This window comes from Equus caballus, chromosome 17, assembly GCF_041296265.1.
Source record: "Equus caballus isolate H_3958 breed thoroughbred chromosome 17, TB-T2T, whole genome shotgun sequence".
Taxonomy (NCBI): domain Eukaryota; kingdom Metazoa; phylum Chordata; class Mammalia; order Perissodactyla; family Equidae; genus Equus; species Equus caballus.
In genome coordinates, this window is record NC_091700.1 from 27,346,296 (window position 1) to 27,374,232 (window position 27,937).

General features: G+C 38.9%; 1 protein-coding gene, 1 long non-coding RNA gene and 1 other non-coding gene across 9 annotated transcripts in view; 1 reads left to right on the forward strand and 2 right to left on the reverse strand.

Moving 5' to 3' along the window:
• The window catches only part of USPL1 (ubiquitin specific peptidase like 1), a 34,975-nt gene extending 18,857 nt beyond the window's left edge, over positions 1 to 16,118 (forward strand). For 3 of the 7 annotated variants that reach the window (XM_023621475.2, XM_023621479.2, XM_070239471.1), the window contains 5 exons: positions 3,044 to 3,173; positions 6,280 to 6,405; positions 11,205 to 11,282; positions 11,629 to 11,786; positions 13,650 to 16,118. In XM_023621475.2, the coding sequence (XP_023477243.2) occupies positions 3,044 to 3,173; positions 6,280 to 6,405; positions 11,205 to 11,282; positions 11,629 to 11,786; positions 13,650 to 15,544 (2,387 nt within the window). In that variant the 3' untranslated portion in view covers positions 15,545 to 16,118. The remainder of the gene's footprint in view (positions 1 to 3,043; positions 3,174 to 6,279; positions 6,406 to 11,204; positions 11,283 to 11,628; positions 11,787 to 13,649) is intronic. The other 4 variants (XM_023621477.2, XM_070239472.1, XM_070239473.1 and 1 more) reach the window with 2 other exon arrangements.
• A 5,257-nt stretch (positions 16,119 to 21,375) lies between these two features.
• On the reverse strand, positions 21,376 to 26,302 carry LOC138918343 (uncharacterized). The gene is made up of 4 exons (XR_011427671.1): positions 26,064 to 26,302; positions 25,785 to 25,894; positions 23,153 to 23,262; positions 21,376 to 21,922 (listed from the first exon to the last, which is right to left on the reverse strand). It is a non-coding gene; the product is annotated as an uncharacterized lncRNA (long non-coding RNA).
• On the reverse strand, positions 26,259 to 26,332 carry TRNAN-GUU (transfer RNA asparagine (anticodon GUU)). Its single transcript has one exon. It is a non-coding gene; the product is annotated as a tRNA-Asn (tRNA).
• Between the last annotated feature and the right edge of the window lie 1,605 nt (positions 26,333 to 27,937).

Consider the following 27,937-nt stretch of genomic DNA (forward strand, 5'->3'; position numbering starts at 1 on the left):
CTACTGCAATAGAATCCCTCTCTTGTTTCGTACTACTCATTCAGCAGTGATAGGTACTATATTAGAGCTTAAGATCTTATTAATGATATCTAATCTTTACTTCAGAGAGCACTTTGAAGTCTTAGAGTGTGTGTCCTCATTCTGAAAATTAATGTGGTTTTTTTTTTGTTTTTTTAAAGATTGGCACCTGAGCTAACAACTATTACCAATCTTTTTTTTTTAAAAAAAAAATATACATGGTTGTATATTTTAGTTGTGGCATGTGGGACACTGCCTCAGCATGGCCTGACGAGCAGTGCCATATCTGCGCTCAGGATCCAAACCAGCGAAACCCTGGGCCGCCTGAAGCAGAGCGCGTGAACTTAACCACTTGGCCATGGGAACAGCCCCTAATGTGTATTTTAAAGTACTAAAGAAAGAGAAGTAGAATCTATACTGATCCTGTATGTTGGTTACATTTTTAAGATCAGCTACTTCATCATTTTGATTATTTTTAAAAAAAACATTGTAAACTATCCTCTCTGCACTCCTTCCCCACAATTTAAGAACTATAACAAATACAGCTGAAGACCCTTTTGTGTCTCTCCCATTTCTTCCTTACCTCCTCATAAAGGTAACTACTATCTTCAATTTGGTGTTTTCTTTCCCTCTGTCTATATTCTTTTTTTTTTTTTAAGGAAAAAGCTAATATTGCTACAGTTTTTACTTATTTATGTAGGTCTAAAGAGTAATTTAGTCTCTGAGTATTTTGTACCAGTAGAACAAATTAGTGAGTCCAGATCAGGACCCTCCCCTTTTGGTTACTTCATACCGTGACAGAAGTGGTGATGCAGATAATAGTGGGGAAAGAAAAGGCTGTTCAGTAAATGGTGCTGGGACAATTGGTTCTTGATACGGGGGGAAAGTTAGATCCCTACGGCCCACCATAATCAGAAGAAACTTGAGCATATTTAAAGACATAAACATGAAAAGCAGAGTTGTGAAACTTTGAAAGAAAATATAGGTGAATATTTTATCACTCATGGGGAAGAATTTCTTAAATAAGATACATGAAAGATTGGTAAATGTGATTACATTGAAGTTTAAAACCTCTGGGCGAAGATAGAACAGAGAACTGATATCCAGGATATCTTATAAGGAACTCTCATACGTCAGTTTAAAAAAAAGACAATCTGATAGAAGAGTGGCCAGAAGACATTAATGAGCAATTAGCAGAAGAGAAAACCCGAATAGCTAGATAGCACTCACTGAAAGGTGTGCTTTGTGGCAAATGAAGGTATTTTAGGGAAAAACGATGCAAATTTAGGAGTTGGGGTTAAGATAGTCAAGGCAAAGAAACCACTTAACTAATTTATGCAGGAGGTTATAAAAATTGGAATTGGGCATTTGTATTATATGTTTTCACGTAGGATCCTTTATGTTAACCTATAAAATTTGTAATCAAAGGAAAAAATAATTAAGATTGGTTTAGGAGCTATATAAATTACTTAAAATGATCTGTAATGATATAACTTATTTAATAGTGTGTTTTGAGCTCTTTTATTTTGATTCATTGAGAACTTTATGTATTCTTAGACCTGAAGATTCTATTGTCATTATGAAGTATAAATTATTTAATTTTTAAATTAATATTTAGTTACAATAAAGTAAGCATCTTTTTTTGTTTTTGGAAGATTGGCCGTGAGTTAACATCTGTTGCCAATCTTCCTCTTTTTTTTTTTTCTTTCCCTCCCCAAAGCCCCAGTACATAGTTGTATATTCTAGTTGTAAGTCGTTCTAGTTCTTCTGTGTGGGATGCCGCTGCAGTATGGTTTGATCAGCAGTGCATAGGTCCACATCCAGAATCCAGACTGGCAAACCCCGGGCTGCCAAAGCAGAGTGCACAAACTTAACCACTTGGCCACAGGGCCGGCCCCTAGAGTAAGCATTTAAAGGCTCATAACTAATCACAGACTCATGCTATACTATGCACTGTTTACACATATGGTGTTGCGTATGTTCTTTTTTAGGAGACTGATTTATATTTCTTTCTACTTATAAAAAACGTTTTGATTTTATGTTTTTGTACAAAAATAGCAATGGGACTGTACCACAAAGGTGACTATTAAAATAGGCTTTGTAACTACTGATATTTATAGAGTATACTTAGGCAATAACACCTACTGTGACTCTTCCTGGCTATGTTCTGGGCAACTGTCATTCCAGACTAGGAGGAGAGCTTGACGATGGAAGTGAGAGTGTCCCAGGGGAGGGAGATGAGGGATGGAAGGACTCTATTTGCTCTCGGGCCAAATCCGTAAGGCAGCATCTAAGCTCCCCTGAGATAGGAAGGAAAGAACCTGATTGGAGAATGAATGTAAGAGAGGAATGTAAATCCTCCTATTGAACAAGCTGCTTGCTGATCTCAAAACTGGAAGACAGCATTCACCCTTCAGTTTTTGTCTTAATGACAACAAACTTCAATCTCTTCTAGTCTTAAAGTTGTTTAAGTTTAATTGTTAAAAGATTAAGAAGAGTGGTAGACAAGGAGTCGGGAGATTTGAGGCTGTCTTTTAGCCCTTGTGTGTCGTGCTCTTTCCACATGTAGAACAAGAGGGTCAGAATAGAAATGATTTTTAAATGTTTTTGTCCAAGTCTGAAATTATTCTACAGTGTTTATTTTTAGTATCTGTAGCAAATAATTTACAATTTTTTTTCATTTTTATAATGCTCTAGGGCTGTTACAGTTCTGAGGGAGTTTTTTCCTGAGGAAAGCTAAAAAGATCTGAGAAGACAGTATGTGTCTTTTGTGTTGTTTGTCATAAGAAATTTTTGTAAGCATCCACCAAGAAAAATTATGGACTGAAGTGATAATTAAATCTTTGTGATGCACATTTTTAGAAAAATGCTTCAAAAACTTCCCCTCACCCAGCTTACTCTGTCATATATGTGTTCACATATATTCGTACTGTGAACATAGTGAGAAAAGACAACAGTTCATAACTTTGGTTGATTTTCTTTTTTAGTTAATTATGAGCAATAATTTTTTCTTTTCCTTTTGAAGGTGACATGGAAAGCCCCGTGTTTGCATTTCCTCTGCTCTTAAAAATTGAACCACACATTGAAAAGCTCTTCACGTATTCTTTTTCTTGGAACTTTGAATGTTCACAGTGTGGACACAAGTATCAAAACAGGTTAGTTTTTCTGTTTCTTAAAAACAGATTCATTCTGTTGAAAGTGATTCCAAGTAATAAAATTTGAATAAAATGTGCTTCCCCTTGTAGCACTGCTTTATACCTGGTTCCTGCTACCCTTGATAAAATTTCCCACCATATCTTGAAGTCTCTCCACCATTGAGGTTGAGAGGAAAAATTTCAGTGGCAGAAATGCTGTTTGTTTGCTTGTTTAAGCTGGAGGAACAAAAAACCCCCAAGGTTTGATAGATTACTAGTAGGAGTTTTCTTAAGAATTTCTTAGTGGGAAGTGGGGACAAATGGGAAAAGTAGCACATTCCTCTCCACTCTCCGCTGGATTCCCTGCTGAGTAAGAATACCTCTCAGAATTCCTTGAAACTGTAGGTGTTTTGTTTACCCCTCTGTTAGAGATTAGGGTTTTTCCTTTATGTTTTTAACATCATGGAAACTGATGTTAGGCTCCCAGAGTCTGGCAGCAATTCTCAGAGGTAACTTACCCTTTCCCATTCCTTCCCTTAGTCCCATGAAAGACCAGCCACCACCAGAATCTTCCTACACGTGAGCTGTCTCAGCCATGCTTTCTACTTCCCTGGCCTCTAGGTGAGGACCAGAGGGACCATGAGTGATGTGCACGGTCCTGAGACTGGTACTTGGGAGGAAGCATGGGGAAGAAAGCAGCTGCAGGTTTCTTTTGCTTCCACATACCCACCACATAATAAGGAGAGAAATTAGATTTTACAAGAGGAGTCAGGGAGAGAAAGTTTTCATCAGACATGATACCCTCACTTTGTATATGAGAAAGTTGCTGGCTGGCAGTTAAAAAGATTACCAAACTGGTTCTATAGGTCATTTATTCAAATTATTATAATAGAGATAAATCTTTTCCTCTTTTCTCAAACTTACCTACAAGTAAATTAGAAAATTTGGAGTCTCCCAAAGTTATTAAATAAAAATGTGAGAGAAAAATGTTACTTAGATATTCATTATCTAAATTGAGGTTATTTTTAGGTATTTAGGGATCAGTCAAGGAGAGTCGAATCTGAGAGAATGCTTTAGGGAATGCAAGCAGGAGAACCAGAAAACATTTGTTTTTTCCAGTTAGCTCAAAAGTACTAGAATAGAGTGAGAATTAGCATTTCACTCATACCTAGGACTTAAATAATTTTGTGTGAGTGAGTGAGTATGAGAACAAATATGTGTTTCCAGGTCTGCTAGCATTGATTTATATGAATTATATGCTTTTCTCCTCATTTGACAAACGTGGAAATGGAAGCTTGAAAGGGGTTAAACAGATGCCCAAGGTGACACACTAGTAAGGGGCTAAATTCGGGCTTAGGTTTTCTGGCCTCTAAGACTTTCTTGCTCACTCTGCTTTACTCCCTAATCACCACCTGGATTTTAAATAATATAAACAAGCTTGATGGTTAAAATCAGCTTAATTATAGCTTTTCCAAAATCCACATCTCAGTTGTTTGACAGCTTTTCATTGAGTATATTCTATGTGCCAGGAACTCAACAGAAATAATCTTTGTCCTGGCCAAATTCAGACTAGTTAGTTAGGAAGATAATATATAAACACATAATAGAGGGCTAGTGACTGAGTAGTTATTTTGGTTTGTTGGCTGCTTTAACTTACTTTGAAGACAAGGTGATAAATGCATTTTGGAGTTATATAGAAAAACTCTGAGAGCTCAAGGGAAAGAAGCCACCAGCCACTGGGGTTTGCCGTTTTTTTTATTCCTTTGTTCTAAAAAGAAAAGTAGTTATAGAGAAAAAGCTAAAATGAAGTGGCATTTCATTAAATAGTTTTTAGTATATCATAGCTTAAAACTTACTTCCATTTAATCTGATGGAAGAATATCCAGCAAACTCATTTGTTTTTGTGCTGCTGTTTTCAGTGCCGGTTTAAGAGCTTTTCCTTGATTTAGAAAGTGTATTCTGGAGGCAGTTAAGAACATGGACTCCCTGGATTTAAATCTCAAGTGTGTCATGTGTCGTCTGATGTGCCCTCTGTACTCCCCTTTCCTCATCTGTACGATGTGGATAGGAAAAGTACCTGTCACTTAGGATTGTTTGGAAGAGGAGTGCTGAGCACAGTGCCCTGCCTTGCACATAGTCAGTGCTCCAAAACATTAGATGTCATGTGGAGCATTAGCACTTATTTGCTGAGACAAACTCCCTTTTATAAACTAAAAAATAAGAGCTTTTACTTAACGATTATCTTTGAGATCCGAGAATTTAGCAGAAATACAGTCAGTGCATTTGTTGATAGCCTTATGCTGCTTTGCTTTTAAAATGTTAGCTTCCCTGAGAACTGATGTATTTTTAACAGCCTTTGTTTATCTTACTTATGATTTATCAGTGTTATTGTTTAGAAGAGAAGCTGGTGTCTCTTAGGTAATAAATAATTGCTCTCTTAAAGATATTAAAGCAACTCCAGTTGAGGTGCAGTGTACATCTTTAAAGATCATCTTTTTAGATGGCTGTTGCTATCAAGTATTCAGATTAAAGTGTAAATTTAGAACTTGTGTAACTTGTGAAAAGAAAATTAAGTTGTATGTATTCCTTTATATATTTGGAAATGCCCCTTTTCATTTTTGGTTGTCAACAGTGGATAGCCAGATTTTGAACTTTTTGAGTATGCGGTGAACTCTTAATAAATTTGAAAACCTGAGAACAGTCATTCTCAACTAGGGGCTATTTTGCACCCCATGGAACATTTGGCAATGCCTGAAGATAGCTACAGATTGGTTGCTACAATTGGAGGCTGTTACTGGCATCTAGTGTGTAAGAGGCCAGGAATCATGCTAAATATCCTATAATGCACAGGCCAGTGCCCCACAGCAAAGAGTTACCAACTGCAAAGTGTCAGTGGGATCACTCTTGAGAAACCCTGCCTTTAACATTTTCTTAATCTCGTAGCTGAAGAACTGTGGGTAATTAATGTGAACAACCTTCACAGAGAGCTTTACTAGGGTTAGGGAGGAATGTTGGCAGATTATTATATGATTTGGGGGAATAGGAAAGTATCTTTTATTTTAAACATTGATTTAAATTAATGTAAAAGAATTTAAATTCATTTAAGTTATGTCTTCTTTTCATATAGATGTATGAAGAATCTGGTTACCTTTACAAATGTCATCCCTGAGTGGCACCCACTTAATGCTGCCCATTTTGGTCCATGTAACAGTTGCAACAATAAGTCACAGATAAGGAAAATGGTACTGGAAAAGTGAGTTAAAATTGCCTTACTATTTTTAGAACAAAAGAAAGGTGGATTTAGATTTCTTTTCTTAATGTGTAGTATTGAAAGTGATGACTACAGCCCTACTTTTCAGAAGTTTGAGTTAACGTATATTTATCAGTTGCCAAAATGTCTCTGTCAGGAACTCTGGCCGATAAACAAGCTGTCTCAGGCAAAATACCACTGAACGGCTCACTTAGGGTGACTGTCTGACCCCACTCTTCTAGTGTCTTTCCTTCTTTTGCCTTTTTTCTCCCTTTAAGGATGTTAAACTTCCGTTTTTCTCTGCTCTGCCAAGTGCCTAGAGTCACTAGAATTTTGGGATTTCCTTAATCTAATTTCATCTGTCTGAATTTTCATCTTCTCCCAGATCTCAGCCTGCTAATTCTTCATCCTCTTATAAGCTTTCTGCTGCCCTTGAGCAGATGTGTTTTTGTTATATTTTGCCAGCTTTTCTTTGTCCTCAGTGGGAGTACTGGTCAGAATTACCTTTTCTAGTGTTACCAGGAGCCCCATATCTTTATACTCACAGGTGGATTCCATTTTAGGCAGTTTGTCTCTCTTTTGTTACTACACTCACACACGTATACATCCTCTTTAACCTTTATTTTCAGTAGTCCTTATCTCTACAAGGAAATGTTTTGAGGTCTAATTTGATACAGTAAAGAAGCACTGATGATGACCTTCTCTTACCTTTTCTGATGCCCTTCACTGTGCCAAGACACCCCTCAGAATCTTTCTGGAAGGTTTGTTTTCATCCAAGTAATAAATTCTTTGTTAAGCTAATAGTGCCAAGGCTTGAAAGGAAAAAAGAGCAGTGCCCCGCCCACCCCATCTCCAGGCATCTACTTTAAACCTTTCAGGTAGTATTTACTTTGACATTTTAAAACAATACGCTTACTCCACCTTTATACAGTTTTCTCCTTATACAGGAGTTGAGGACTAGCGCTCTTACCCCAACACCTGGACCCATCTCTGTTTAACCTCTCCCTGCCCTTCCAAGATGATTACATTTTTGGTTAAATCAGTACTCACTGTTTATTATGCATATACATATATTCCCTCTCCAGCCAAGCAGTAAACGTATGTTTCATTTCTTTTATAACTCTTTATTTTTCCTGGAATTATAATAGCCTTGTGTTTTCATTTGCTTTCTTAATGTACACATTGTGAATTTTTTTCCAAATTCTTCAAACACCTATCAATAAATTTTCTAAACACTCAAATGCTTCACAGTTTTTGAGTCCTCCTCCCCTTCTTTTTTTTCTGGAAACCTCTCTTCTGCTGCCTTTCGTCCTTCTGCTCCAGTATTCCAGTCTATACTGGTTCCTTTCTGGGCCTGGTGCATGGGAGTGCTATTTAGACACACTTTCTGTCATTATCCCAGTTTTCAGCCCAGGGCCTTACCCCCACATTCTTCAGCATCTGTTGCCTATAAATGTTGAGTCTTTTAGGGGTTCTGTGGGACATGTAAGCTCTTCTCATCAGTGTGCCCCTCTGTAGCACTGATGTCATCTCTTCCTGCATTCTGCCATCTCAGTTACCACTTTTCTGTTTGCTTTTTGTATTCCAGACGTTTATTGTCTTCTTGTTTGCTCATGGCTCCTTTCCCCTTTTTTGCCCTTTTGGTTTATTACCCTTTTTGTCCTTCCCTCTCATTGGATATCATTGGAGTGGGAGGGCAGAGTGGGAAAGAAGGGGCAATATCTTTAACCAGAAGTCCATAATCTGTCTTGGCAGTCTGGGGTCCCAGCTGAGAGATCTGAGTGTTGAGGGAGCCCTTCCTTTTTAAGCCCTCTCCTTGATCAGGAGGAGGTAGAGGTGCAGCAGGTGTGGCTGGCTGCCACCCTGCACTGGGCCGTTGGATTGCTTGAGGTTTCTTGGTGTATATAATTTCAGCTAAGAGTTTATACCTGCTTTTTCTCAAACCCCAGCGTTGAAGATAAACTCATACTACGATTTTGTTTGATCTGTTAATTGGGCCATTGCAACATATAATTTTTAATTATACAAATACGTTGCTTTACTTACATTAAAAATTCATGCTCTGATCTGGAAATGCATCTGGTAGGTGTAACAGTGTTTCAACAGGAAATGTGTTTAGAGTTCTACTGAGCCAGTTTATAAGCAGAATTTATAATTTAGACATATACTGTATTCAAAAGTAAATTGAACTAGTATATAAAATTTCACTTACATTTTAAATGACAAGGCCTTTATAAAGTCCTTTATAGTTTTTAACTTTGAAATTTGTCTAATTTGATTTGTGGGTATCTAATAGAATTTAGAAACAAATTTAATATAATTTTGGGGATAACTTAAAAGTAAAGCCTATCATGATAATCATGCATAATTTAATCTTACCATATTGTAAAAACTAACAGTGTTGTAAGTTCCCTGAACACCTTGTCTCAGGTAATCTACATCTCTGATATGTTCCTGTGGACTCTTCCCATGCACTCTTTTTTGAGTTCATTGATAAATCAGATGAATGCTATCCAGCAGGTCCAAATCTGTACTTTTTTTAATCTAAATTGTTTAGGAATTATATTCAGAGCATGGTGACAGAGCACCAGCTTAGAAATCTGATTTAATTTTACTTCACAAATTCTTGAAATGAACCTCTCATTACTGCCATGATCTCCATTAGGAATCTGGTCATACACTATCCTGGATTGTCATTTGAAAAGTTTGTTTATTTAAACTTCAGTTTTAACAGTGATTTTTTTTTTTTTTTAACAATTATTTGTGAAGGATAAGGGAGTGGTAAGAAGAGAAATAAGACATTTCTGTTGTTATAGAGCTTGTATTGAAGTGTCTTATACAGTGATTTTGAGACTTTTTTTAAGAGATTGAGACTTTTAAAACTATACTCTTCCCTAAACGTTTTGGATGGAATACTGATAATATAAAATAATTAAAATTATGTTTCATAACTAAAGTCATTGTTTGGCAGAAAATGCTTTATTATTTATGAGAGCCTTGAACTACCTCCAGAGAACAGTTTGTAAACCTTTGTTGAACAATGGAATTTTTCTAAAGATGTATTTTCTTATTTACAATTAATATGAACCAATTCTAATTATTTGAATTACACCTTCTCATATTTTTCTTTTTTTGTCATAAAATCTGAAATAGATCTAAAATGTAATGAGGTTTAAAAATTACATTTGCAGATTTTTCTGCCTAAAGCCTGCATTATTCCAGTTCTGAAGTACATGTATGCACATTGTTAAACTTGCATTTTCTAAACTATGAATTATTGCATTACATTAGCTGGTATGAAAATCACAAACTTGTACTCCAGGTCATTAGCACAGACTGTGGCTGCTCTTTGTGGGACAGAGATCTGGTGTTCCCTTGCTGGCTTTGGGTAGCAGAACAGTTAGCTGAGTTCCCTTGTGCTTGCTTTCTCTCTTTTCTGTTTTCTGTTCTTTTCATGAGGGTAGATTCTTAGAATAGGAGTTCAACCTCATGTTTGGGAGGTAAATGCAAATGGATCTCAGCTTGAAATCTCTTGGGATTCTTGGTTCCAGTTCTGTTAACTGTCCCATCCAATTTTCTTACGGTTGAGGCAGAACCTCGCTTGCTCTCTCCAGCTCTGAGCATCATCTTTGACACTCCAGGCATTGCGGGTAGGAAGAAGCCTGAGAACAAAATCTATTGCCAAACTAGTGATAAAGTTCTCTCCTTACCTGAGAGGCTGGGAATGAGACGAGCCAGAATTATGAGTAGGAGACTGCTATGACTTCTAGGGGACCCAGACAGGAAAATAAACTAGAAAAGGAGGAGGAGGCATGTGCTTTATTTTATTTGCCGTCATTTATAAGTTGTACCACTTTTTAAATATGCCATTAAGAAAGAAATGCTGCCTATTGAATATTTTCCACGTGTAAACTCACACAAATAAGGCAGGAAACTAGTGAGATTGCCAAGTCTAGGGATCAACAAAAGAATGTTTTAGTTACTAGCCTCAGAAGCTATATATCTTGAGGCCAAGAGGACTAAATATTAGTACTTAAAGAGTCAGATAGGTGTCTAAAGCCTGCATATGCAGCTGAGAGGATCTATCTCTAGTTTTTCTGTGGATCATTTGGCTCAGACACGCTCTTCACATTTTAACATATTTGAAATGAGAATACATCTAAAAATTGATGGCATGGTATAGTTTAATTGGCAGTATTCTTTCATAGTGGTATAGTTTATAATCAGTGGCATCTTAGATCGATGAAATAGGTATGATCTCAAAGAACAGTAGGAGTTTAGCGTTATACACACTTTGCAGGACTTTTCATAGTTATTTCCATTTTGAAGACTTGATTATTCTCTGACAGAATGATTGACAAGGGATAATTTACAAATTATCCGTTGTCTGTCTGAATAATCTGCATTTTGGACATTGATTCACATTCATTTCAGCTGAATAAATTTTGATAAGCTTAGTAAGTTTTGACAGCTGTTTAAATATTGTGAAAAGAGATATTCAACATTTTTCTTAAATCTTGAGAGTTGTTAAATTTAGTTATTTCAGGCCAATCTCTTTGAGTTCTTTTTTTTTGGTTCAACATGTTATTGTAATGATAAAGTATATTTTTGGAATTATGGATGTCTTGAAGTTTATAGTAAATCAACCAATATGTTGTATTTTCTTCTCTACTTAGTTACAAATTCAACTTTTCCTAAGTAGAAATTTTAATTTGATTTCTCTGTTTCCTGAGATAATTGAAAGAAATAGACCAAATTATTAGCATGTTGAGGTTTTTAAAGTGTTTGTTTGAATATCTTAGGTTTTGGTGTTTCACATATTACCTGTCCTGTCTGACAAAAGCAGTTTGGGCCCTTGATGCCAAAGAAAATTCTAAAAGGTCTGGATTTTTTCCTTTATTCTCTAAAGTAGTTACCAAGAGATCTTTAAGCCAAAGCAGCATTGCGGCTTACAGAGCAATTTTTGTTTAATGGTCTGTGTTAGAGCCTTATTGCATGATGGCTTCCAACTGTCAGTGTTACCACTCTGAGAAGGGTTTACTGTTACATGCTTCTTAGAGCGAGCTCTCCATTTCTAATTTAGGCACGCATCTGGAGGTTCTCAAGAAAAATTAGTGCAGTTAGCCTTGAAAATGTTATGTGTGACTTATTTGCTTCAGACCATCTTTTGTCTAACCAGACACATGGCATTAAATTTGTTTGGCTTCTCTTGCCTTTCTCTCCCAGAGTGTCTCCCATCTTCATGGTGCACTTTGTAGAAGGCTTACCACGTGATGACTTGCAGCACTATTCATTTCACTTTGAAGGCTGTCTTTACCAGATAACTTCTGTAATTCAGTACCAAGCAAATAATCATTTTATAACATGGATTTTAGATGCTGATGGTAAGTGTTTAAACGTTTTTATTTTTTGATAATAGGCAGACTACACTCCCGTTTGTTTTTTGTTTTTTTTTAAAGACAAACTCTGCCTTGACTCTTCTCTCTCCTCTGGCCCTTGCCTTTAATTCTTCTGCCCCTCCTCTCCTCTACCTGTCACTGTGGTTTAGAATCATCCTAACTTTTTCCTTTGCTTATATCAGCATGTTTATGGGTTTACATATGCATATTTCTTGTTTAGACAAAGAATAAGATTGTATACTACTGATGGTTTACTTAATATCTTTTATTTTTTGTTTTTTGTTACATGTTTAGTATAGAAAATAGTGGCAATTTTTATTTTTTAGACATATAACCTTGCACTTCTTTTAAAAAGAAAGTGCACCATATACTGAAGGTTTTTAATTAAGAAAGAAAAAAATAAAACAAATTTTGCTTAGTTTGCGGTTGTTAGTAATATGAATAAAAGTAAACATTTAGGACTATTAGACATTACAGACTATGTAGCCTTCTCTCACTGTGAAATAGAATGTCTGAAATCCATAGTTTGCTAACAGCTACAGTCAAGGTAAAGCCTTTATTTAAATAATTAAACTTTTCATGAGAAGGTTAAAGTACAACTCAGGAATTTTGCTAATTTTTCCGTTCCATTTATCTAATGTGGTTTACTATTAAGTTGTTTTTCCTCACAATGTTCACTTTGTGTTAGACAAGATAACCCAATCCCTTTAGGTATTACATCAGGCCATTGGTAAGGGGTCACTTTGATATTTTCTATTTTTACATTTTCTATTGGCTGAACATTTTACATATTTGATATTTTTCTCCTGGGGATGGTTTGGCTGGATGACACACTAACGTTTTATAAAAGCATGTTGCAAACTGAAACTCATGTTATAAATATAATTATCACCTTAAAGTTGTACCCTACCTCAGAACTGGATGGCAGGTTCTCAGTAATGTAAACAAAAATTAAGAAACTTATTTTAATTTTCTATTGCATTCCAGGGAATGAAAAATATTCTTCAGGTAGAAGAGGTTAGATATTTTCTAACCCTGACAGCGTATAAAAATCATATGGTTAGCTTATAAGAAATGTCCTGGCTCTCCCCCAGACCAGTGACTCAGTCTCTGGGGATTTGGGCCCAAATACTAATCAGGTGATTCTGATGTGTGTGTCAGAGAACCACTGACCTAGGCAAACAAGAGGTTCTCAGAATTTTACTGGGTATAGAATAAAAGTAGTGGGTTCAGGTAGTTTATAAAGGTGTATCCACATAAACTTAGTGAATGGTTGTGTTTAGGTCTCTTCTGTGTGTAGAGGAGGGTTAACCTCTTCCTTTGTCATCCATCACCTCATTCCCACTTGACAAATGAGAAAACAGAAGTTCAGAAATAAAATGAGAGCAGACACCTGGATACCTAAGCTTTTTTTTTTTAAACCAAAAAAAGAAATAAGAATTGAAACAAATGTTGGTACTTGAGGTAACAAGCTTCATTTATCTTTAAAATTCATATATATGGAAGAATTGTTTATTTTCTGATGATGGATAAACTAGGTAATACCGTATTCGAAGTCCTAAAAGTTAAATATACTCTTTCTTGATTTTTATGGGTATTTTAGGAAAGAGTAAAAACTGCCTCAGTTTTTCAAATTTCTGGATATTAGTCCGTAACTTTTGTTATCCAAATAAGGACTTTAACATTTGGCAGAGAAAAATGGTGACATAAGGATAAGGCCATATTTTCAGTGTTCTTCTTTGCTGGATATTCACTGATACAGCAGTTAAAAAGGCCAGAAGAACATTAACCTACGATGGTGGTTTTTGAATGTCTAAACCTCTTTCACTTTCTTTCCCCATCCCCTAGGAAGTTGGCTGGAATGTGATGACTTAAAAGGTTCATGTTCTGAAAGGCATGAGAAATTTGAAGTTTCTGTTTCAGAGATACATATTGTTATTTGGGAAAGGAAAACATCTCAAGTGACAAATAAAGCATCTGCCTGCCCTGCACTTAAAAAGGCTAATGATGAGCACGCTGTCGGTGATGAGAAACAAGCATCTCCAGCATTGTGTTCTCTGGGCCATGCCGCCTCAGCTGAAACATCCTCAGGAACTCACCCTACAAATATGTCAGTTGCTCTTAATACTCTTGCACAAGATGAAGCTGTAGCTCATGAAAATAATTTACTTTCAGGTCCAGAAGATTTGGTTGACAATATTTTACCTTTGACACTTGAAGAAATACAGGTTAACCCTGAAGGTTTCCTGTTAGAAGATAAACCTGTGGCAGAAAATGCAGGAGTTATCAAAACAAACACTTTGCAATCGCAAGAGTCACTAACAGCTTCTTTAGTATCAGCTCCATGTAAGGAGAAGCTTACCCAAGACCAATTTGTGGATTTAAGCTTTCCATCTCAATTTGTAAATACAAACGTGCAATTAGTACAGCTGAATACAGAAGATACTGTAATTACTAAGTCTGTGAATAATGTTCATGCTACTGATGCTATGCAGGAAGTAAAGTCAGTAGAATTTGAGGGTACAGTTGTCCTAGAGAAGGATGCTCCATTACAACAATTCCTTTCACCAAAAACTGAGAAATTAAAACCAGAACAACTTGTTACATCTCAGGTATCTAATTTGAAGAAAGAGGAAACTGCAGCATTTTCTCAAACCATAACAGCTAAGTCATTACAGAGTCCATCTCTGAAAGAAAATCAGAAGAAACCATTTGTGGGAAGTTGGGTGAAAGGTTTATTAAGTAAGGGTGCTTCTTTTATGCCACCCTGTGTTTCAGCTCATAATAGAAACACTATAACTGATTTGCAGCCTTCAGTTAAGGGGGCAAGTAATTTTGGTGGCTTTAAAACTAAAGGTATAAAGCAAAAGGCTAACCGGACATCCAAGAAAGCTCATAAATGTTCAAGTAAGCCGCCTCCAGTTAGTAACCCTCCACCAAGTCTTCCTTCAGGTAGCCCAGCTTCTCAGCTGCATGCAAGTGTTACTGCACATTCGGAAGTTTTGAAGAAATGTGAAAACACCTCATCTGGAGCTCACCTCAACCACAGTTCTCATGGAAGTGAAGGTGGTGTTTCTTCGGCAAACCATGGAGACTTAGTGGAGGGTCAGATTCATAAACTTCGTCTAAAACTTCTTAAAAAACTTAAGGCGAAAAAGAAGAAACTAGCTGCTCTAATGTCTTCCCCTCAAAATGGAACACATCCAAGTGAAAATTTAGAACATGGGTCCCATTGCGGGTCTCCAAATGACTGTGGATCAATAGAAGACTTGTTAAAAGAACTACAGGATCAAATTGATATTGCCGATAATAAATCTGGGGGCACCACAGCTCCTAGTATTTCCTCGTACAGCAGTCAGACTCATGAAGAAATTTTAGCAGAGTTATTGTCTCCAACAACTATTGTTTCAGCAGAGCTCTCGGAAAATGGGGAGGCTGACTTTAGGTATTTAGAAATGGGAGACAACCATATCCCAGCACCAGTGCCTAGTGACTTAAATGATACCCCCCAAAATGCACATTTGAGACAGGACCATAACTATTGCAGCCCCACCAAGAAAACTCAGAGTGAAGTTCAGCCAGACTCATTCATAAATAATGCTGGCGTTAGAACATTGAACTTGGAAAGTTCCATGAAGACTGATATTTTTGATGAGTTTTTTTCTACTTCAGCATTAAATTCTTTAGCAAATGACACGTTAGACTTACCTCATTTTGATGAATATCTTTTTGAGAGTTGTTGAATGCTTATTAACTCTTTATTTTAATATTTATTATTGCTCTTGGAAAAACTTACTATGTTTCAGGTAGTGTTTATGCACTGGCCTTGTCATGAACAAAATATAAGCTACTGAAGGTTTTACCTTGGTTCTGACCATAAAATATGTAATCTGTTTTACAAATTAAAATGATCAGGAATTTGTTCTCCTTGTTGGTTTTATTTTGTACTTGTAGGAGAATGAGGATTTCAAAATGTTAAAAATGAAAAGTAGTGTCTACTTTCTGGCGATTTGTACAGTTGGGTACATTAAAGTTATACATTTTAAATTTTGGTTACATTGGTTGAGGAAAAACACTAGTTTATACAAACTTGGGTCACTATGTATGGTATACGAATGCATGACTGTTTTGCTATGGTTCTGTGGTCATATAATAGCCTAGGCATGTTTCTTATACCAGTAGAGTGCTGTGGAATGTAAACTTTCTCCATACGACTTGTCTCCTTTTTCTCTTCTTACAAAAGATGGCAGGAAAGCTTGTAACTATAGAAGTTTAAGTAACGTTAAATGATCAATAAATGATCTGTAACAGGAAAAAGTAATCTGTTTTTTGTGTTGATGTGCAAAGAGTTTATGTTATCATAAATACCATCTTTCTCCCCAGGACATGTAACCAGAATGGGACATCATCCAACAGTTCTGTTTTGGGAGAAAATAAGAGCTAGTGCTTATAAGACTTGCTATTTCTTGGATTCTGTTATATATAAAACATTAATTCATTTAAACCTCAACATTCCTATGAGCAAGATACGTTTATCACGTTTAACAGACAAAGGAACAGCACAGAGCTAGTGAGTTGTAGAGCTGGGATTGAGTAGAGTGGTAACCCCAGCAGTTAGAAGTGCTGAACTTGTCGATATGTTTCACCTCAAGCCTTATTCAGAGTTTGGATGCCCAGACAGCACCACTGCTATAGTGATTTTAGTTGGTGGCAGCCTTGGGGTAGAATACTTTGCCAGGGACTCAGTAATTCATAATTGATTTGTCAGATTTACTCCCAAATCTCCTCCCTTTTTTCTGATTACAAAAGTAATGCATGTTTATTGTAAGAAAAAACTGGGAAGATACAGAAAAACATGGATTTTGATCATCCATGTTACCCATTAGTGGTAATAACTACAGCAGACATTTTCATATTTTTATGCATGTGGACTTTAAGAAATAAAAATGAGATTGTATTGTAGCTGATTGTATGATCTATTTTTACTTAATGTTTAATGAGCATTTTTCATCTTAGAGTTTTTGACAACTTTTCAATAGCTACATAGGTTACATTGTGTGGATTTCTGTTGTTTCACCAGTCTTAGATTTTGAAGTGATTTGTATTGCTATTATTAATTGCACTGCAGTGATTATCCTTGTTGGTAAATTTTTGCACAGATTCACATCTTATTTTCTGTGGAATTAAGTAGAATTGCGGGGTCAGAGGATATGCACTCGCAAAGTCTTTTAATGATGGCATGATTGGCTTCCCCAGACTCTTTCCAACACGAGGTAGTAGAATTAAGGGGAAAAAAAGAAAAAAAACCCTTGGCTGTTTTTGTTTACATTTCCATGATTACTAGTGAGGTTGAATATTTTCTGTAACTCTTGGCCAGTTGAGTTTCTTTGAATTGCTTTTCCATCCTTGTTATTCATTCATGTATTTCTAGATTTTCGCTAAGTGCTGCCAAGCACTGCAGTAAACCACAAACATAAGGCAGTAAGAAGAGGAAATTGGTACCCTTGAGGAGTTTGCCTTCCAAACAAGGAGATAGATATGTAGTGTTAGGTGGTAATAGGAGATAATTCGATTCTCGTTATTTGCGGTAGTTCTGTCACGTCACCGTGAACACTAAGTTAGCAAATACTGAACCATTGCTCCCAGGGGAAATACAGAGTTAAGTAAGGCCAAAAATGGTCACGACATTTGTGTCACCTGATCAACAAACCTTGTTTTTTGTGTGTTTTTGTTTAAAGATACCTTATGTAATATATATTGTTGATGTATTAACATTGAACACAAGGCCAGCAGCACTCGAACTCATGCCTGAATGAAGCTTGTCTAACACGTTATTTTTCTCGCTAAGGCACGTCACACCTTTCTTACACTTAGGAACACTAGGCAGCACTTTAGCCCTCCACTTGGAGGCCGTTTTAAGCAGTGAAATCACCAAAGCACAAAAAAAGCAAAAAATGTGGCACTAAATATACTGTGAAAAGAACGTTGTTTACAATATGAAGGTTGAAACAGAAAGGCCAAGGATCGACTTAGACCTCAGTTGGGAACGCGCATGTGTTCACTGCTCTATGCATGTCCATAAATGACCATGAAAGCACTGTGAGTATTGATTTTAGGGTTACAAATAAATTTTAGAAAGTAGACAAATTCACAAATACATAATCTGAGAATAATGAGGATTGACTGCGTAACATTAGATGGCATTATGGAGGAAAAAAATGGGTGAGTGAATGGGAGGACTATTTTAGACTGAGTAGATTTGGAAGGTTTCTTGGAGGTGGGTGACGTTTGAGCAGGGGACTTCAGTGAAATTAGGGAGCTGGTCGAGTGACTGGACTAAAGGCATTCCAGGAAGAACAAAAGTCCTGAGAAGCGAAGGTCCTTGGCATGATTGAGAACAGGGAAGAGGCCATTGTGGTTGAGCAGAGTGAGCAAGGGAAGGAGAATTAGAACATGAGGTTAATGAGGTTGGCAAAAGCCAGATCTTGTAGGTCTTTGTGGGCCATAGTGAGGACCTCGTCTATGCCTGAGAATAAGGGGAAGCCACTGGAAGGTTTCAGGCAAGGGAGTAACATGATCTAGTCTGAGTTTTAAAAGGATCACTGAAGTGAGGAGAATGAGTACAGTTGGTCAGACTAGAAGTCCTAGTCCATTACAGCCTCCTTAGAGTTTAAACTAGGGTGATGGCTGTGAGGGTGTTAAAAAGTAGTTGGATTATTATTGTGTTTCAAAGGATGTGTTGATGGGTTGGATGTGGGGTAGAAAGAGTGAAAGATGAAGCTCAGGTTTGGTTGCCTGAGCAAATGAGTTGTGCTATTTACCAAGACGGGACAGGCCTGGGAAGGAAAAAATTTAACTTAGGAAAGAATTTAATTCAATTTTGGATATGTTAAGTGTAAGATTCCTATTAGACTTCCAAGTGGAGATAGTTTAATAGGAAGATGGATCTGCAGTGCTGGGGCTCAGGAGAGAGGCAGAGACTGGAGATACTCATTTTGGAATTATGAATGCGTGGATCATGTTTAATGTCATGATATAGGATGGGTCCTCTAGGGAGTTAAAAACAGCTCTGGGTAACAAAAGGAAGAGTAAGAAGAAAACCAGATGTGCGTGGTGTCCTGAAAATCAAGGGAAGGAAGGCTTTTAAGAAGGAGGGTGTGATGCTACTCTGTCAGATCTGGTGCTGATCTGCCAGATGCAGCTGAGGAGTAATGTGAGGACTGAGAATTGACCATTGACTTTGATAATAGGGCACTCCACGGTAACTTGCAAGGACAGTTCAGTGGAACTGTGAGAATAAGAGTGAGTGGGTTCAAGAGAGAGGAGATGGTGAGAAAGCACAGCTATAGAGCCATTCTCTTGAAACATTTACCTGGTGTCTGGTAAGGGAACCTAAAGTCAAGGTTTTTGTTAATGATTTTAAGATGGGACATGTCATAATATGTTTATGTGTGGATCTGAATGTTCCGTGGAAAGAGAAATGGATGTTGTAGATGAGAGAAGGAACAGTTGCAGGAGGAAATTTCTCCAGGGATAGGATCCAGTATATGAAAGGAGGAGGGTGTGACCTTAAGAGCTAGAAGAGTTTATCCACTTTAATACTAGGGAAGACAAAGCATGTGGATACAGATGTTAGGATATTTGATGATTAGAGAATGAGAAAGGTCTTGTGATTATTTTCTCAGGGATATAGCAAAATTATCAGCTGAGGGTATGAGGGGAGGAGGAGTTGAAGATTGAGGAAGAGAGGTTTGAATTATTAGTCTCTAAAGCTAATTGAATAGGCTTCAGAGTAGTAGTAGGCTCGCTGGGCAGTGCTGAGAGCCCACCAGAGGTTTATGGTTATAAATTTAACTGAGACCAGCTAAGATGGTCACATTTTTCTCCAATCATGTTTGCTGCTCAGGTGCAGGACAGAGAGTAAGTGGGAGAGTAAGCCAGTTATTGTCAGACAAATGGGACACAGGAGAAAAGGAATTAAGGTTTTAGGCAAGGAAAATTATTATAGTGATGGATAAGGAGAAAAGTAGGGACATGGGACAGGTGATGGTCATTTAAAAAGTGGTGGCAGATCTCCATGGATTTGAGGTGGGTTCAAAGACCACCAGAGTGGGATTTTAGTGGAGGAAGTAAACTGGTTAGGAAGTGGTGTGCTTGAAATTGAGCTCTTGGAGACAGTGCAGTTAGTTATTGGTGACGACGAGTTCTAAAGTATGACAAGGAAAGTGCATGGCCAAGATTGGATGAGAAGACCATGAAAAGCGAGGAGATGAAGGAACCAAGAGGCCGGGATGGTGTATGGCTAGTTTTGTGGAAGGCAAAATCATTTCAATGGCAGCAGGAGTCCTGGTGGAAAGAAATATACAGCAAGCCAGGAGCTAAACTCAAGAAAAGGCAGAATTCCTTGAAAATGGCTGATGGCAGGAAAAGGAACAGTATGGGTAGTTCAGTATAACGGTTTGTGCTTCAAAGGCACTGGAGAGTTATAAGGAAGATGGGGAAACTGGTTGAAACAGCAAAAAGGAACCAGGAAGACAAAACAGCCACCACTTGTCAGGGCTGTAGGGGAAGCTGTTTCATCAGAGGATATTGAGATTTCACTTAGCACAATGGCTGGGAAGAGACTGCTTACAGAAGTTGAGGACACGGAGTTCCTGTCAGTGACAGACCGTGCATTCCAGAGGACTGTGGGAGGCTTAAGGTGTTGGGGAGGAGTGGGAGACTGGCATTAGATGTAGAGTCTAATGTCCCAGGAGGCTTCGAGTTCACAGGGCGACAGAGATAAACAAGAGCGCAGGTTATGGTTGGATCTCTTGGGGAAAGGCAATTGGGAGCATCATGAGTTCTAATTATAGGATCCCTCTTGGGCAGTTTGAGAGGTGAGGCAAGGCGGGAGTGTTTTTGAAGGGGGAGAGTGGGAGCAAGGTGTCTGAATAGGAGCACAGGGAGCTCTGTGGGCCTCCCTTCAGTCCTGCGGTGGCTGCATTGGAGTCTTACTAATTTATATGCACCCTTTAAGTATAAAGGTATTAAACTTTTCTGTCACGTGGCAATTCTCGTTTCCAGTTGACCATCATTTTTAATAGTTCAACAGAAGTTTTACATTATTTCAGTCTTTTCCTTTTGGGATTATGTTTTTTAGCAAGGTCATTTCCACCAAAGAAATATATAAATATTTACATATAATCTTCTAATGAAACTAGGTTTCTTTTCTTTTCCTTTTTTTTTTTGTCATGAATCTTTGATTCTTTTGGAATATATTTTGGTGTGTTGCATTGAGGTTTCTTTTATCTCCCATAGTAAATTTGTTCAAATACCATTCACTGAGTCACCGAACTGTTCTTGACCCATCCAGAATACACCATTCACATGTCCTTCATACTAAATTTATTAAACATTCAGTTCCTGTAGTATGTTGAAGTTATGTGGAAAAAATTTAGTGATCAGTTATAGAATGATGAACAGCGTAAATATCAATTTTTCCAGAAAAAAATGCTAGGACGAAAGTCTATTAAATTTTAGCTGATTTTTCTTCCAGTTAACATTACTGCAATAATGCACTCTGCAGAAAAAGTGTATGCAAAGTGGAACATACAATTTATTAGAGTTTTTTGGTTTTGTTTCTTCTAGTTTTAGTGAGATATCATTGACATACATCACTGTATAAGTGGAAGGTGCACAATGGTTTGGCTTACATATATTGTGAAATGATTACCACAATAAGTTTAGTTAATTTTAGTTTTGCTGGGTAACACAAATGCAAACAACACAAAATGGACTGGTTTCTCCAAACTTAGAGTCTGGGGGCCAAGACATATTGATCTATATGTATATGTTACAGCAGGGGAGAAAGAGGAGGAATGGTAGGTCAATCTGGTGCATTAGAGAAAACATCCCAAAGAAATGACGGTAAACGAATTACTTCATTCTGAGCAGTTTCCGGGGCAACTCCTCCTGTGGGCTCTCCTGCTACAGGTGGAGAGCCACCCACAGTCGGTGGGCTCTGAAACAGGCCTGCTCGGCGAGCTTGTCTGTGACAGGCCCTCTTGCTTCTCCCCCACCAGTGTTCCCTCAGGAAGACACAGAAGAGGCAAGCAGGGCCAAAAGGCACCAGGATGCTTCTAAATAAAGCAGATCCACGAAAAGGCGCTTATTAACTTCGGCAAGATAGCAAAAAGTGCTAAAGTGACAATAAATCTGGTACTGGAGAAGTTTAAAATAATCAGGAGATTAAATATAACCCACAGAAGCAAGAGGTCACCAGAAGAAAAGGAACTCCTGTGAAATTCTTCAAATCTCAAAATGGAAATGTATTTTCTGTTTAGTTATAGCAGACACTTAATAGCTCGCCAGCCTCCTCTTTCTTATAGCCTTCCCACTGGGCTTGGAGCAGAGATTATCGAAATATGCTGGGGAAGTTCAAGTGTCTCTACAGCTCACCTGGTATTTAACGCTTCCCACAGCCCTGAGGCAACTACGCCAGGCCGATTCAGCAGGATGCGTGATGTTTGCAGTTGTAAACCGATGTCCCACTGGCTGTGGAACTTGTGGTTATTGTAAAGAATCCCTGTGCTTGGTAATTAACAGAGAAATTCTATATTTAAAACCTCAGTTCTATAGTAAGTCTTATCCATCGCAGATTTTCACCTATGTAGTATTTATTATAGTGAATTCCAATTATCAGACCAACCTATCCTCTAGTATAAGTGAATATATTATTCAATTAAGTATAAATAATCATTATGCTCACACATACATATAATAATCTGTAATAATCTACTTCTCAGTTTATTACTAAGGTAGTTGAGGATCTCCTTATTTTAAAGTGTGTATTTGATTTACTTGTTTGGGAATAACTAGTTTGAGTCAACTTGGACAGGCAATAATTTTTCTTGCTTTGTTTTAACTGAAAAAAGAAAAGCAATGAAAAATGGCTCAATTCCTATGAGGGGGTAACTACAAATTGGTATCTGCTGATGGTATAACTCCCTATAGAAGGGACGCTGAAAGGATCAATATATTAAAGCCCTTCTCATCCAGTCCTTCCAGATTGTAATAATACAGCATTGTGTTAAAACCTCAAGGCAGCTTATTTTGTCTCAGGTCCTTTATTGCTAATTTTATATATCTACTTAATTGCTCAGGAAAAAAAATTGGTTTCTCTTTGTGACTTGTCAGTAGTATTAGACTATTCTAGAAACCAAATTTCTGCTAGTTTAATTTCAGGGAAAATTCTGTCAGCCATCTAAAGTAAACATTAATGCCTTTGCCTAAATTCAATTCCGTTGTCCTAAAACTGTAACTGCTTAATTTAGCAAATAGTTTCTTAGGATTTTCAAGCTTCCACATACTTTTAGATGTCTCCTCTGATGTTTTCATCTGTAGGGCTCCTCAAATCCTTTTGGCAGTAGATAAGGCAATATTGAATGACTTCATTTGCTTCTTGGTGGTATCAGATTTTCTGAGAAACCAATGGTATTTATTCAATCACCTGTCAATAGATTCTGTTAAGAATCTATTGAAGATTCTTAAAATCTTCAGTTTAGTAACTTTTCCACTCCTAAATACTTTGGATTTGACAAGTTTTATGACCTTTATCAGTAATTAGAATAGAAATTGAATAAATAAAATGCACACTGGGCTTCAAAATCTGGGGGCCAAGAACACTGTTCCAGAGGGTCTGTGACTCCCTTGGACATTGTAAATAAAGTTTTATCTGTGAATATGTACATCCTGGGGAGGTTCCTTAGGTTCTCATTCAGATTTGCACAGGGCCTCGTGGACCCCTAAGCAGTCTCTTGGAAAGTTTATCTTGAATAAATGAAGTTTAACTTAAAATGAAGTTAAACTTAAAAAAATGAAGATTGTTTCTGGGACTACGTTCTTAGATGAACTCCACGATAGACAATCAGCCCAAGTAAGGTAAACTAAGAGTATGGACAATTTATAATTTTTCTAATTTCAAGATTTCTTTAAGATGCCTCTAAATTCCCTATATCAAGCAATAGTTTCACCATTTTCAGGGTCACCCAGGTCACCAGGCATCATCTTCAACACTTCCCTGCTGTTTCGGTCCCTAAATCTTGTCCGATGTTCCCATGAATTACGTCCCTGCCTTCTTTCTACACCCACCTCAGCCTGAGCTTCATTGCCTCTCCTTTGAAATATAATTTCATCTTAAGTGTTCTCTGATCTCTTATCTCCCCTACATTGTTGTTCCCAGACCAACCACCTAAAACAGATTTCTGATGTCTTGAAAGAGAAATCTTTAACAATTACTCCCTTACTTTACAGGGTAAAGTCTAGCCTCATCCCTTGGTCTTGGTCTTCAGGGCCCTTCCACAAGCTAAGAACATTTTCACTGCATCCTATTTAAGTACACTTGTCCTACATACTGGTTATGCTCATCTCCTAACCCCTGCCCCCCATCTTGTCCAGCAATTTCCCCAGCCTTAGATGCCCCTCCCCTACCTTCCGGCCTGTCCAGATCTTTCAGGCTTGTTTCAAATCCTCCCTGAGGACACAATCCGGACTATCTATGTTGACTTCCTCCTTCACTGCCTGGGAACATTTTTCTGTGGCCCTCATAGTGACACTTCATCATAGGCATTTTTATCTGACTGTCCATCTCTGTTAACCACATTAGCAGAGAAGGCAGGGACTGCTTCTGTCCTGGGTATGTGCTATGTGACAGGCCTGTGCTAGATGAGCAGGCACTGTGAAAGAAGACATGGTCCTTACTCTCAAGGAGTTCCTGTTCCAGCGTAGGTGACAAGGAACTCCCTGGTTTCAGGGCGGTGAGACCAATGCATAGAGGAGGGACGTCTAAATCAGATGGAGGCAGTCAGGAGAGGCTTCCCTGAGGAGGTGACTCCTCAACACATGTTGCCCACGTAAGTAGAGTGGGGGTGGGGAAGGGCACATGAGGGCAAAGGGAAAGGTACCTTCAGGTATAAGGCAGGGTGGGCCATTCAAGGAACTCCTGGTAAGTGCTAATAACCACTAGAATGTTCCATGCAGGAGCATGGTAGGAGACAAGGCTGTGAATCATGAAAGCCTTTGTGTGCTAAACTCAAGAATTTGAACTGTATCCTGAAGGAAAGCCTTCGGAATCTAAAATGATCCTTAACAACAGAAAATGCTCTCTTCCTTCGAGGAGCTTATAACCTAGCATAAATATACTCAGCTTCAAAGTGGAAGGCCATGATTTCTAAGTCCCCATAACTTTAGCAACAGCAAATATTATACCTTCTTCATCTTGAAATGTTAGACTAGATTTGAGCAGTGTATAAATGACCTTATGACCTAATTTCCCATCATCTTGTTGTTTCCACTGTAAGCTATCCTTAAGTGTAGGTGGAAGGTTTGGAATTTTGAGGAGCATCAGAAAGGCCCTTATCTAAGAACATTTTTAAGGGCTACCTGTTACTCTGACTGGAATTCCACTCTCAGTGCAACATTGTGTCTCCTAGTCAGGGCTCCTAACTAGACAACAGAGGATATTGTATGATCAACAATTATTTGATAAATAATGATCAGCCAGCATTTGCCAAGGCATTCCCTAAGAGAGAGCCTAGTGAGAGAGTTAACTATGCCTTCTGCTAGGTCTCTCAATTCTATCCATGATAAGTTATCCACGATAAGACAAAGCACCTACCACAAGACCCCAATCTTGGCAGAAATGAAACTCTATCACTATGTTATCATATTATCTTATGGTTCTATCTTCATAGAAAGTCTTATGTGAAACATCAGTTGAAAAATGTTTGTGTCTTCTGTGAGACCAGAGTTGAAAATATGTCATTTGGGACCTTATAACAGGAACCCGTACAAACAATTTCTGCTAGTTTAATTTCAGGGAAAATTCTGTCAGCCATCTAAAGTAAACATTAATGCCTTTGCCTAAATTCAATTCCATTGTCCTAAAACTATAACTGCTTAATTTAGCAAATAGTTTCTTAGGATTTTCAAGCTTCCACATACTTTTAGATGTCTCCTCTGATGTTTTCATCTGTAGGGCTCCTCAAATCTTTTTGGCAGTAGATAAGGCAATATTGAATGACTTCATTTGCTTCTTGGTGGTATCAGATTTTCTGAGAAACCAATGGTATTTATTCAGTCACCTGTCAATGGGCAATTGTTTTTTTGGTGGTGGGGGGGCGGTTTGCATTACAATTACTGCTGTTGGTGAACGATCTTCGGCAGGTCTCCTAAAGAATATATGCAAATTTCCCCTGGATATACGGTAGGAAGAGAACTCACAACGCATGGGCTGCCAATCCAGAAGCAGTGTCACTCTTAGATCCACCCACGTTAGGTGCCAACTATGTTAAGAGAGCACTGTCCTCCTCCGCCCTAGAAACATGGTAGCGTCTTACACCTATTTGATTAAAAATCTCATGGTTGCCGTTTTAAAATGAATCTCTATAGAGACAGTCTCAGGAAAACAAGCGCTGCCGTCCCTGGGTGGGCTCGAACCACCAACCTTTCGGTTAACAGCCGAACGCGCTAACCGATTGCGCCACAGAGACCCAGCTACCCAGCCGGCCGCGCGGCGTGTACAGATTCCCGCGGCCGCGGTGGCTCTCGCCGCCCCGGGCGCTGCCGCGCGGGCACCGCGGGGAGGCGGCGCGAGGAGCCGAGGCTGCGGCGGCCCCGCCGCGGGGGCGGGAAGGAGAAGGCTGAGCCCGCGGCGGCCACGGAGGGCGTTGGGGCTGTGGTGCAAGCCCTTCCGGGGACAAAGCCCGCCCCCCACGCTCCAGGCTGCGAGGGCGCGTCCCCCGGGTCCGCGCAGGAGAGCTGCGGGCCGGCCGCGTGCTGTGCGCCGCGGGGGACCGTCACCGTGGCCACGTGGACGTGCCGCCCCGTCGGTGGGGGGAGCTTGGGACAGGGGTCTTGCCAGGCAGAGTACGGTAAATCCTGCGCCAGGAGAGGCCGGTGCTGCGTGGGCGCGAGGACTGGGAGCCGCGTCTGTCAGGCCCGACCGTCGGGCAGTTTGTCACCCTTCGTGCGTGTGCGTGTGCGCGCGCGTGTTGGTGCCCCTCCCCCTTAGGCTCCCCCCCCATTACCATCCCAGCCGTAAAATGCTAATACCACGCATTTACCGCGTGTCTGTGAATTTCCCGTATGCGTATCTGTGCTTGGTACGTAAAAAGGGCAACGCTTTTCTCACGTCCTAATAACTAATTTTTATCCCCTTTGGAGGTACATGGACTCCGTTTGAGAACGCATGGTTAGGGGACTTCAGAAAGGGCCCTACGGAGGCACTGGCAATGAAGAGATGCCTCTTAGTTTGAGATGAGCCCTGAAGGCTTCCCTTTCCCTGACTTCCGAATTGAGCCCATTGAAATCCAGGATGCGGCAGTATCTGTGAAGGAGGCAGGTGGGAGAGTTAGCGTCGTGCCATTTTTCATCTGGATGGCCCATCAGTAGAGCTCATCTGGGACCGGCTCCTCCCTTCTCCTCACCCTACAGAATGGGGGAATTCGCTGTAACTCTCCACATAGTATATCCAGGCCTGCGTCTTCCATGTGTCCATGCAATTTGACCTGTGAGGGAGATCTTCCCTCTCTCCTCCTTTGCCTCTGTCCTCTCCCTCTCCCCCTCTTCCTAGTTCCTTTCTCACTATTTCACCCCTTTTTCTTTAAGTATACAATTCACTGGCATTAAGTACATTCACACTGCTGTGCAACCATCACTATCCAGCTTCAGAACTTTTTCATCTCCCTAGGGTGCAACTCTTTACCCATTAAGCGCTACGTCCTCCTTCCCCTCTTCCCCCAGTCCCTGGAAACCGCTGTTCTACTTTCTGTCTCTGATTTGACTGCTCTAGATACCTCATGTAAGTGGAATTGTACAGTATTTGTCCTTTTGTGACTATCTTGTTTCACTTAGCATACTGTCTTCACAGTCATCCATGTTGTAGGATGTGTCAGAATTTCGTACCTTTTTAAGGCTGAATTACGTTCCGTTGAATTATGTACCTCGTTTTCTTTACCCATTCATCTGTTGATAGACGCGTGGGTTGCTTCCACGTTTTGGTTATTGTGAATAATGCTGCATTCAGTGTGGGTGTGCAAGCATCTCTTCAAGACTTTGCTCTCAGTTCTTGTGGGTATATATCCAGAAGTACAAAA